Source organism: Dreissena polymorpha, chromosome 6, assembly GCF_020536995.1.
Source record: "Dreissena polymorpha isolate Duluth1 chromosome 6, UMN_Dpol_1.0, whole genome shotgun sequence".
In the NCBI taxonomy this organism is placed as follows: Eukaryota; Metazoa; Mollusca; class Bivalvia; order Myida; family Dreissenidae; genus Dreissena; species Dreissena polymorpha.
The window spans coordinates 35,763,726-35,777,221 of NC_068360.1; the positions used below are offsets into that span (position 1 = coordinate 35,763,726).

At 35.7% G+C, this 13,496-nt stretch overlaps 1 protein-coding gene across 1 annotated transcript in view; it reads right to left on the reverse strand.

Annotated features, from left to right (window-relative positions):
• LOC127835581 (TPR and ankyrin repeat-containing protein 1-like) overlaps nt 1–13,496 on the reverse strand; it is a 99,542-nt gene that overhangs the window by 83,786 nt on the left and 2,260 nt on the right. The window contains 10 exon segments of the mRNA XM_052362017.1: nt 1,383–1,466; nt 2,330–2,407; nt 2,409–2,581; nt 4,130–4,274; nt 5,077–5,189; nt 7,410–7,560; nt 7,562–7,628; nt 8,192–8,330; nt 8,847–9,015; nt 11,949–12,208. Coding sequence (XP_052217977.1) covers nt 1,383–1,466; nt 2,330–2,407; nt 2,409–2,581; nt 4,130–4,274; nt 5,077–5,189; nt 7,410–7,560; nt 7,562–7,628; nt 8,192–8,330; nt 8,847–9,015; nt 11,949–12,208 — 1,379 coding nt within the window.

The following is a 13,496-nucleotide window of genomic DNA, read 5'->3' on the forward strand; positions in this document are numbered from 1 at the left end:
TTTTGATGAATACAACATAAAATAAGAAAAATGCAAAAATACACAGGAATGAACAACAATCATGATGGACACCATATCTTCTAAATTAAATATTATGGAGTTTTCGGGAAAGTGGTTCAAATGTTGACATGTGTTTCTTTAGCAGCTTATTGTTATTAAAGTATACTGCCATAGTTAACATCATGTAAACATTTTGGCAAAAAAAAGCATTGTCATATAGGTCGTTACCGCTCTGAGTTGTGGTTCATTAACTGTCAATGAAAACGTAAGGTCCGTTTGACGAACTGTAATTGCACATTACTGACCCGCGAACGGCAATAAAAGTCTAGGAGAAGTCAGTACTTGAGGATGACAGCATGCGAACATATCGAATCTGAAGTCCTTCTCAAGCCTAATGCAACTCAAACACAGACACAAAACTGGCATGGCTTTACCAATCCGTTGGATAATTATTATGACGAAATAGTAGAATTAAGCAAATTAGTTATATCAAAGAAATTCATAAAGTAATTGGTATGTACTAAATAAGTAAGATTCTTATATAAAGGAAGGGGGATGTGTGACGTAGGCACACTCCTTATCCTTTGCTGAAGGTTTAAAGAAAACCAACATAGATTGCATCACTCGATCATTCAAGTTCCATAACCTATCGTAGAGGAAATATTGTACCCATTTAACTAACCGTGATCTTACCCGTGATCTTACCGCTATGAACTTTCTCACAGTTTAAATTGACAGATAGTTATGTTGACAGTTCGGGTTTTAATAACATTGCCTGTTTATTTTGTCATAATGTGACGGAAACTGCACTTATTTTACCTATAAACTTATTGATGGTGCATAACCATCCGAGCTTTATCATTCAATATATTAACTTTTCATGTGAAACAGTATTTGATATTATACAGCTCTGTGTAACCACTTGTAGGTTATCATTGAAACTTTGTATGCATATATGTTCCTGAGCAAACGGATTATTTTTTATTAAACAACTGTAAGTTGTTTCAAAAACAGGTAAGACAGGATTCAAGAAAGGTTATTGCAACTTTTAGACTTACTGCAAGACTCGTGAACATATTTAGGCTGAATAACTTTTTTATCTCGAAAACAAACAGTAACAAATATTGAAGTTGTATTCTCAATGACTTTGTGTTAAATGTCATCACGAGTTGTGATACGAGTTTATTGACAACATTAAAGTGAAAAGAACTTGTTAATAGACTTAGTTGTGAATTTAGCTTCACGGCGTTAATTGTATTACACTACAACTGCAATCCCTATATTTACCACTATTTTCAAAGTAAAGCAGCACCTACTTGGCAGTAGTTTTAATGTCTGCACTGCCTTCCATTAGGAATGTGATCTTGTCGTCAGTAGGCGACCTGTTTATGTCCGGTCATGTACACATCGAAGCTCTCATCTAAGTTGTTCAGTGCTTGCAGAACCTTGCCATTCCACCAGTAGCCCTGTTGATATACAATGCATGATTACATGGAGACAGATACATGTCTCATAAAAGTTAAGGCACAATATATAGGATTTATAAAAGTCCAGGAACATTATCAGGAAAAAAAATATTGTCACATCACACGACACTTGAGACATTTTGTTTGGTTAAAGGAACAACAACGGAAAAATAGAACCCTTTGTAAAATGATAATAAACATAAAGCAAAGGTATAAAACTTTGATGGAATTTTCACGTGGGTGTTTCATATTTTGTGTTGTTTAGATATGAAAGACAATATTAATGGCTATTAACATGAATAAACTAGAAGCCTGTGGTAAAGAATTCTTAGAATTACCTTATCCCGTCTCTTTAAAGCATTCCTAGTAGAACTGTATAAAACTACATAAAAGTTGCCATGCCTACATCTTACATTTCACCTATACGTGTGCTCGTAACGTTTCAGCTGGGGTCAAAAGCTGTGCATAAGAAATTACAGGCTGTCATCACTTGGTGATCATTGGTGGCAGGCTAAATTTCCTATGTTTGACCTGTTTGACCTGTGTGTGTGGCCTTGTTCTTGAGTTAGGTACACATGTCTTGCATGCAACAAGCCGCCTAAACACAGTGATCATTTGGTGCAAGTTTTTGTTTAAAATTACAAGCAGAAGTATAATGTTTAAATAAAAAACAACCCGTATCATGCCCATAAGTGATCGTTGACCAAAACATGTAGCGCACACAATTGAAGAATATTGAAGTAATAGATAATATAAGATCTGAAAGACACAGAAGCATGCACCTAACATCTGACTGCCACCGTGACAGCTTTAACAAGAGAACAGCATGTGTGTTGGCAAAACAAAATTCAACAACAAACAACCTTTGGGTACGTTTTATCACATGAAGTTGCAGCAATTGAATTGGCGAGAGCGTCCTCAGTGCTTCCCCAATGTGAAACACACGTTGGCACGGTTACTGTACAAGATGGCTGCCTCCTTATAGAGCTGCTCAGACTTCTGGGATATCAGAAGTCCTTGATCATAGAACTTTAGAGCCTGGACATAGTCTCGAGACTTCAAGGCTTCATTTCCCTGTGACTTGAGCTGTTCAAGTTCACTGCGTAGTTGTTCCACTGAAACATTGAAACACACAGATACAGGTTGTTTATTAGAAGAAGGTTAAGCAATTTGCACTATTTTTTGAAGTTGAGTTCTTTTTAAATAATCTTAATCAAAGACAGAGCATATTTATTAAAAACTTTAAAAGGTTCATCTTAAGACTAATTAGTATTGCACAACTTGGCATTAGAGATAATGACATTATATTTAAACTAGTAAAATTCTGTCCAATATCATAAAACTTTTGTTTCATCACATAATGATAATATTTGGACATTGGTCTTGCTTCAAATCAAGCCCATTTATTTATAATCAGGCATAAAGTATTTGTTGAATTGTGTTAAATAGCACTTTAACATAACTAAATAAGAACTGCGTTTTTGAAACATAATGCCCCCCTACTGAGCTTTGAAGCCGCATCACAGCTATTTAAGAGAACATTGTTAAGTTCAAGGCCCATAACTTTGCCAAAAATCAACAGACAAGAACGCAACTCACTCTTAACATGTCGGTCATATAGGTAGACTCACGAACCATTAAATCAGCTCAATAACTAAAAGCGTTTCATAAAAAACTCCGATTAGGTGAATATTTATAAGTCCAAGGCCCATTACTTCGCCAAAAATCAAAGGCCTATTACATCGCCAAAAGTCAAGGGATCGAAACAAATTTCACACTTCATCTGTAGATCATGTAGTCTGCCTCACATGCAAAATTTCAGCTCAATATCTGAAAGTCTTGCGTAAAAAAACTTCCAGAAAACAACAATCGACCTTAACGAATTTCACACTTCATCTGTAGGTCATGTCGGAAGACTCAGATACCCAAAACAAGTTCATTATCTGAAAGAGTTGCGTCAAAAACGTCCGGAAAACGGTTATTATAGATAAGGTTCTAAGTCCAAGGCCCATAACTTCTCCAAAAATCAATAGATCTGAAATGAATGTCACTCTTTATCTGTAGGTCATGTAAGTATACTCACATACCCAAAATCAGGTTAATATCTGAAAGCATTGCGTAAAAAACCTCCGGAAAACTAGTATTATAGATAAAACGTCCAAGGCCCATTAATTCGAAAAAAATAAATGGACTGGAGCGAAATTCACATTTCATCTGGAGGTCATATAGGTTGACTCATCAATAAAAAAACACATGAATATCTAAATGGGTTGTGTAAATAAAATTCCGGAAACGGTTATTATAGAGAAAAAATCCAAGGCCAATTTCTCGCCAAAAATTAATGGAACGGAGCAAAACTCACACTTCAACTGTAAGTCATGTAGGTAGACTCACACACCAAATATCAGGTCAATAGCTTAAAACATTTGAAAAAAGTCGTAAATGCATTGTTGAGATATATTGCTAAACGTCTCCTGACTTTCTAACCCACCTACCGTACTTGATATGGACTAGCTACAAAACAATCAAAGCGCACTGCTTTAACTAAAAATAAGCTGTGTGTAATATTATAGAAGATGCATATTTATTGTTATGACGTGAACGAAATTGTACCCAGGGGTCATCAATAATTTTTAACAACAAAGGGCCTCACCAGACTGTTCATTTGCCTGCTTCAGCCGTGAGAAGGCCCAGTCTGTAGGCTTCATGCAATCCAAGGACTGTCTGATTCTTGTTGTTACGGATGGTCACATCGCAACCCGCATGAAGAAGGATGTTCAGGATTTCACGACCTGTTCCTGTGTCAATCTGAAATGTGAACTAGAATTATCACTGGCATTGGTACAACTGCATATCACTATGACATATACCACTTAGACTAGTAGTGCTACATATTGATCTCCAAATCTGATATTTAAGGTAGGGTTGTTTTTCCTGTATTTGATGGCATATAGCCTTACAAGTATTCATGTCATTTTAAATCTTTTAATGCATTGTAAAGTGACAGTGTTGACGACAATTAAAAAAGTAATAACGTTGACATTGGACCTCTCTGTACTCAACCTTAAATGATGCATGTTGTTCTAAATTAGTACACACTGTTTTACATAGGTAAACATTTGAGGTAAGTTATTTTAGTATAATTCAATGCACAGTCATGTTGTTAGAAGACAAAGCCATATATAATAATGCTTTATTTGGACCTATAATATCAGCGTATAATCTTGAATTTGAATCTATTTATGTTTGAATTTGTAGAATCGTATATTTATATTTTAAATCAAAGTGGTCAGTAATTAATAATTAGTTTTCAATGCATGGTTCAGTTTAAGTGTCGAAAAAGGCCTACATATAAATTGTATATGCTATAATCATCATATTTTAGCAATATTGTTCTTGTTTAATCATTGCAGTTACTGGTGGGCAACATATTTCGTTCAAATCGTTTCTACATGTGCGGAAAAATACTGTTAATGTCTCTAGTAGGAGAAACATTCTATATAGAAAACCTGAAGACAAGACAGAAAGGTTGGTGATTACTTTAGAAACCCAATTCCAACTTTATATCTGAAGTTCATATCTGTTCATGTTTTAATCGTCCACTTGTTACCTTTTCTGACAAGGCCAGCACATGTAATGCCGTGTTCCCTTCCACATTTTGTATGTTCAGTTTTCTCTCACCTGCATACGCCTCTGCCACCACAATCAGAAGACGAATACTCTCTAAAATATGACATGCACGATACTCAATAAAGGTTTGCTTTTGAGAATATATGTGTAGCAGATGATTATGCTGAAGATTTTTATTAAAACAATCCGTTAGGTAAATCGGACTTAGAAACACAAGATTTTCCACCATTTGAAACGCCCCACCTTGGCGGCTATATTTTTCACAAAACAAAACTATTTTCCACCTCGGTTGAGAAGTCATCATAAAACAATTCTATCAAAGAGTCATGAAGATTGGACTAAAGTGTAACTTCTAGAAAATTAAGTCTAGTTTAAACCTATTGATTTAACCTTGAGTACATAGAAAGCCTAAGGCTTATTTGAAATCATCTCGAGTCCGTTTCCTTGCACTATATCAAGAACTTTTTGACTCTGGGGATTGATCTTAAGAACGCTAATGCAATGAGGATCGAATCCGTGACCTACCGATTGCTAAACGGACACCATATCCACTACGTCACACGGCGAACTGATAACACAGTTTCAATATATTACAAACTTGGAAAACTGCCCAACTCCATGGGTGCCATGTTTTTACAAGAAACGGAACCATTTTCGAACTTAGCCAAAAATTATAAGAACACATGTTCTGAACAAGTTTCATAAAGATTGAACTATAGATGTGACTTCTAGAGAAGGAAAACAGTTTAGAAAGCGTGTGGCTTAGTGAAAAAAGAAACATAATTGATCATTATATAACTTTGATAGTATATAAAATGACCCTTTAAAGTACTCACTTTAAAATGTTACCTGGAATACTTCTTGAACAAGCAACTGCCCTTTGTGACCATGTTTTTCACAATAGCATATAAAGAAAACTGACCCGCCGACCTTACGGACAAGTTTGTCAATGGCCTTAAACACATTTCTAACTTAGCCCTATCATAGGAATAAATGTTCTGACCATGATCAGGCAAAATGCGACTAATAGTGTTCAAAAGGATTCACTATTGACAGACATGTACAATGCCCTACTAACTGCTGGCCATGTTTTTCAAATGATCAGAATCTTTTTTTTACTCGGTGAAAATATATATTGTAGGCACAAATGATAGGGATACATGTTCTGCCCAAGTTTCATTAAGATTGGACAATAAATGTGGACTCTTGAGTCGTCACAAGGTAATCGTTCACCATGCAAGACGCATGATTCATAACGCACAACCAACGACAGAAAAAGGCAAACACAAAAGCTCAACATGAGCAGATAGTGCTATGGTGAGCTGACAACTAAAGTGACAATAATAATGAAAAAAAGGAAGAAGCCAAAAAGTGAAAGAAGGCATACCCAATCTGCTTAATCTGTGTGGTAAAAACAATTTCAATATACCAATCTATAATTGAGTTATATTCAAGAACAAAGTGCATTTGAATAAACATAGATGTCATAACTCCGTAAACAAATTAGTAATTTGTTATCAAAGACACACATGACCTGAATAGAATATTACACCTTACATTATAAAAACATCATACTATGCAAAGGATTCATGATATATTGACCAAAACTCAGAATGTCAGGAAAATCCCAGTTAAAAATAACGGTAATCTTGCGTTGTCAACCAAATACAAATAAAACCCACACACTCATCAGGAAACAGAACAGACTGATAGGCTCACTGATATTAACGCCGACCAAACTTACTTTGGTGTAATTTTATCATTATTTCGCTTGTTTTTTCTTTGAGATCCATCAAATATCAGCCCTTTATCCTACACGTAGATTTCCACTCTGTCATGAAATTTTCCTCTAACTATACAATTCCCTCATAAATATCCCTTATATTAAACGAGAAAAAATAATATCAGTGTAAATATCGCATGCGTTCAACAATAGTAACGATATTGTTTACTCAAAACAGACCGAATGACATGTGTACATGACAGAAATTCCCCAAGCGTGCAAACACATCGTTTTAAGTTGTTGCAAATGATAACATACTTCACTTTTGATTTGCAAATGTAGTCAGACATATATGATTTGTGTTGCTGTGCTAACATGTCGCATATATCGTTATTCAAAGAGTTAATAAATATTAATATTGAAGAAACATTGGACATCATATACAAGTTGGGAAATGAAATGCATGTATCAGTCAACCATAGAGAATGAGAATGTGTTTTAGATACAAACAACACATATTGATGTGTGTGTTTTATAGTTGTTAATATTATTATAAAAAACAATTGACATAACACAAAAGTCTTTGCTACCTAATTTTAGTGCCAGAATCACCAAATAGTGCATTGTGGGCATATTGTTCTTCAGGCCGATTTCATCTTTAGATGCTCCATATACAATCAACACCACTGCCAGATCTTCGCCCCATGTCTTCAGTGTAGGGTAGGTAAGGTCAGCTAGAAGTGTTCCCCACACTCACGCCGGAGCAGTTCACCTCACAGGCAATGCCTTCCAATGGTTCCGAGGGTCCACTGAAGCAATTAAAGTGCAATAAAAATTAACTAAACCTTAAAAAAATACACTATATGACAGGAGTGATGTTTGAATAGACAAAATATGCCAATAATGAAATATTAATCCTGTCTATGTAATATCAAGCTTAATAGTGAAGATGTCAAATAATTATGTCACTGGTTAAGTTTTCCACATTATAATTACATTAACTAAGTTAATGAAATATATGCAGTTTGACCATTGGCCCTCAGGCATTCACCTGGGACCCGAAAGACTTAACTTTTTAAAATAGATGAAACATAAATGTTTTGTAATTATCTAATGTTTACCTCTACGGCCCAGTTTGGAACTCAGTCGAGCTATCGTCATTAATGCTCTTACTAAGTTTCATGTATAAATGTGGCCTCTAGTGTCTTCACCACGTAACGAACAATAGCTTAAAGGTAATCATACAAGCTCACTATGAGCACGTTGTGCTATAGTGAACTTACTAATGACGAAAAGTATCTGCTTATTAAAAATATTTCAGGAGCGTCGTTATATATGAAATTAAAATGTTAAGTTAACTATGAAATCGCACCTCTGTCGTCCACAAATTAGTATTGAAAGACTTTCCCACTTGTGGTTCTGGGCCAGCCGGCAGACAACTTTCTGCCAAATATCGACCGGTAATATGTCTCTGCCAATGCCGATGTTGTGGATCATGTACAACATCGTATCTGAAGACGCAACAGGCATGCATCAGAAGAAGCACAATCATTTGAGCCTTGCTCTGGGAAAACAAGTTAAATGCAGGTGCGTAAAGTACTGTTCTCCGATTTGCCTGTGCAGTCCTTGATTTTTGCTAAGAAGATACCTCCTTAAAACAGAGGAAAGTGTCGTCTCTGATACGCCTGTTTGGACTGCACATGCTAATCTGGCATGACACTTTACAAACCTGAATTTCCTAGCAACGAGGCTCATTGGCTAGCTTAACAATCATCTAGACACATCAACAACATTGGTCCCCTTTAACTTAAATAACAGAACAGCCAGCAAAAGTTTTAACCTAGACGTTTCCATGTGACTCATTTTTTATGTATGTTGAACTGTGCTATTTGCTCTTGCATGTAGATACTAGACCAATACATCTTTGCTTTTTTAACATCATAAAACAGCTGCCAATTCAATTTGTACAGCAAACTCAATCTGTTAACGTTTAAAATAACACTCTTACTTATGTCCGCCCACCATACCATTCCTTGGTGCTGAAGGAATCAGTTCACATATTTCTGCTACAAAGTCCACCAGGTCATTTGTATTGCCTGCCATTTGACATCGCCGCAAGCCTTCAAGGAGGTAGGGTATGGCCTTCAGTGCCCCATTGTGGCCCCCTTTCACTGCCTGGGAGGCTCTCCAGTAACCCTGCATACACAACACTCATTTTACACAAAACAGCGTAATAGCTAAAACACAAACAAAAAGACATAAGTCCGTCCGTCTGTATTTCTGTTGGTTTGAGATTGTTTTTTCTAAAGGTTTATTTTTAACAAATTGGATAATGCAACAATATGCTGTCATGAAATATAAATAAATAACTTGTTAAAAGCAATCCTTAATGTAATGGCAAAATTAAGTGTCCAATTGTCAAATAGTTTAACAGCATAAACACAGTTACAGACCATTGAAATAGAGCCAGATTTTTTCTACTACTGCTTTGTTTATAAATTGCCAAAAAGGCATATTCAGAAACAGTAATTTACAATACGAGCTCTCCAAACTTGCAGACACGCATGGTATTTGCAGAGAACATAGGCCAAATGACCAATTTTTACCATGAACAGCCTTAGACTTTAACAGGGGTACATGTAGTTTATCAGGTAATTTAATTAAATTATAGTATAAACAAGCAAATTCGTTTAATTGATATCCCCCGCCAATATGTTTTTGGACACAAAAGCGTCATATTGGACACTCAAAAAAACATTTTTTCAAGATACAAAGGCCATTACTCCGTTAACAGATAATGTACAATGCTATTTGGCGTGCATCATCCTCTTATCCGTATATATACTCATACCAAGTTTCAATGAAATCCGCCAAAGCACTTCCAAGATATGGCTTCGGACACAAAAGTCCCGGACGGAAGGACGGAGAAACGGACGGACGGACAGAAAGACGGAGGGCCGGAAAGACGGACGGACAACGCCAAAACAATATCTCTCTGCCTATGACGAGGGATAACCAGGGAAAAAATTGTCAAAAAAACATGTTTTGTTACTGATTGTTCCTAGTTGCCCCCTTGTGTAAAATTCAATATATGCTTAGTCGTGGCGACCTTGCTTTCGACCAAATCATACAAGTAAGAGAGACAATATGCGCCAGGGCACTTGATGACAATCTTTTTGTGAAAGTTTCATTGAAATCCATTGAGAAATAAAGGAGGAGTTGCGCTCAGAAGAATTGTTCCGTCTTACCGCCCGCCCGCCCGCCCTCCGACATTCACCAATCTTATAACCAGTTTTTTCCTTCGTGAAACCTGATTAGAAATTATTGTGATGATCTGTGTATACGAAGTCATTTTAAAATCTGACAATGAATGACATTGTTATGGCCCGCACAAGATCATTTATAGCCATTTTTGATTTTGAACTCCAAGTGTGAACTTGAACTTAGAGATATCGACGTATTTCTTTCGCATGACACACCGTAAAATGATTGTGAACAAATGTACCGAGTAATTTTTAAATCCCATAATTAATGACACAGTTATGGCCTGGACAAGATCACTTATGGTCTTTTTTGACATTTGAACTCAAAGTGTGACCGTGACGTTGTATATATCGACGTAATTCTTTCGCATGACACACCGTCCAATAATAAAGAACAAATGTGCCAAATAATTTAAAATCTCACAATGAACGACATAGTTATGGCTTAGAGAAGCTCATTTAGAATTGTTCCGACCGACCGCCCGCCCGCTGACATTCACCAATCAAATAACCAGTTTTTCCTTTGGAAAACCTGGTTAAAAACATGTTTATTTGTTGAATCGTTATGCCTATCTGAAATATCTATGTTATATCAATATTCAAATCAATTTGTAGCGTTCAGAATGATGGTCCAACTCTTTCAATTAGCCTATACAATTCAGTATAATAACAATATCTTAGTAATCTTTTTTTAAACCAAAATATGACCAATATTAAGGATATCGAAGAGCATTCACAAAATGAATCGTGGGTTGGTGGGATTTCCATTGAACCTGCGTAAATCAAGTGACGCAATTTTTATATTTAAGTTCTGTACATATTTATTACCTACGACTCATTAACAATTAAATTTGAATTAGGTTAAATGTAACAGACAATTTCGAAAAAGAGATTTTCTGAGAATAAGAAGCGTCTTTCTGTAAATCGTATCGAGTACCTATACAAACTAGACACGTCTTTTTTATATTCATCATTCTTGTTTCCATGTATCATGTAAGGTCTTTGAATGATACGCGATATAATTTTGTTAACATGAACTATGAAATTTTTAACCGAAATAAAAAGATCAGATCCTTTTCAGTGCTTAAAGCTTTGATTAACAAAAAATAATGCACACACGCTTTCCATTCTGATAGCATGACGCTGTACATGTGCAGCCTATTTTTGCGCGCTTTTATATCGACAAAGAATCAACACGAAATACATGTAATTTGTAGAAGTCGCGTTCAAATTAAAATTAGGAAATTTGTTTATGATAACACATGTAATTATGCTAATTTGAGATTTCAACAAAGCATCGAATACGGACCAACACCGCAAAATTTTGAATGCATCTTCTAGGATGCTCATATTTTGGTACTATGCGTTTTTTTTCCGTTATGTATGCTCATAAACACAGAACGCGGACCTAGATAAATCATGTGTTAGAGAGCCTACTTTAAATTGATGGTCGTAAATAACATTGTAACAGTAACGCTTCTGAAGACGCTGATTGGATTGGCGCTGCGCTGATAAATGGAGTGTATGCGGAGTAAGAAAAATCAATAATTGCCAATCTATGAGCATTTCACGTCATACGGTAGCTTTTAGGCGGAGTGAAAGGAGTGAATTACCAGATTTATTATCGTGATTTGTACGTTCCGTGTATTAGAAAACAGCGTTCATGCTGATTATCGGACCTCCAAGGAATTTCCGCCAGTTTAAAAACGGACGATCGACTTCCGTTTTTGGTTTTAATTTACAACCAGACATCCATTAACAGAATCGCTGCAATATTCAGACAGAAACTCAATAAAACTTACAATAGCATTCAGTTCTCCGATTAAGACAGTGTATACAGTTCATTTAACGCAAACAATTGGTCACCTTTACAAACGCAGGACACACAGCAACGGTCATCTTAGCATCCTCCTCAGCATCTTTAAAGCGACGAAGCTTAAAACAAACGAGCGACCGATTACACAGCAGCTTGGGTCTCTCCTCTACGACCGTGGGCATGGTTGGACACAGCTCGCATCCTAGCAACGCCAGAGAGTAAAGTTGGAGGGCCTCATTGAGAAAGTTGTCGTTCAAAAAACGTCTAGCATCCCGCTTCACATGCATTATGTAGGCATGGACCTGGGCCCCTGAAAACAAGACAATTTGTTATTTATTAAAAGGTAGTTACTGAAATATCAAATGTACATGATAAAAAAGAGCTGGTGAAACCTTTATGTAGGAATGCTCTTTATGCAAACAAAAAGTTTTAATGTTTCCTATAAATCAACAAGAGCGCCCTTGCCGAGAAGATATGACCATCAATAAAAACAATGTAAAGTGAATTTAAAAAAAAGCCTCAAATGATTAACCTCCTTTCACCTTTGACCTTAAAGTTTGACTTTTACATACGACTTAGGAAATAATATAAAGTATCCACCCCTTAGTATGCTTGAAACTATTGAAAATTTATTGCAAAATCCTTGATTTGCTTAAAACCTTGTTTTGATATTTGATCTGACATTTTCTTAAACATTAACATTTCTGCCAATCTATCCATGCTACAAAAAGTATTAATTTGAACAAAGTCAGAAGTAAACATTTCTCTAACTGGACCTTTGATGTTCAATTGTGAGATTGACTTTGATTGAACCATAGGACCTGGATCTTGCGCGCAACACTCCACTTCACTTTGTATGTTGATCACTTAGGACAAGTTACATGAAACTCCATGCATGCTGTTGAAAATAACTGAATTTGACCTTTGACCTTGGCTTTCGACATTGAGCTTGAACCTAGTTCCGGCGAGACTGGACAATGGTGATGGTGCATTTTAATATTGTTTAGACAACCCGAACGCCAATGTATATCAGAAAAGCTTATGATTAAATTGTGAACTTCAAAACATTAAGATAAACACCACACCACTATTGTATCACTGGCTATTTTATTTCATTGTCATATAGTGTTATCAACTATTGATAATTGGTATCTTTCTCTGGTTGATTAAAAAGTGACATTGATCATGCCGGGCCTATAATAAGCTCAAAGTATAAGGTATATAGGTATCATACAAAATGTCATACCATTGTGTAATTTATCATTGACTTATTGAGTGAAAACCATTTCTCTATCTAGTTGAACTTTGTCCTATTTAGCCCATATGCAATACCAATCAAGACTTGATATAAGTTAACTATATATAATTTGATTTTGTTGATTTGTTGGTTCTGTTTTACTTGTTATAGAAATATTGTGAAATAAAGAACACAAACGTTCACATGTTATGTAGCGAGTTATTTTAAAAACTGTTGAGAAAGTCAATATCGTTTTGCAGATCAAAACCAGGCAAATTTTGCATAACACTTTGACGCAATAAAAGTTTACGACAGCATTTATAAACAGACGTTTAGATCGTATTTAAGACACATAAAGCCC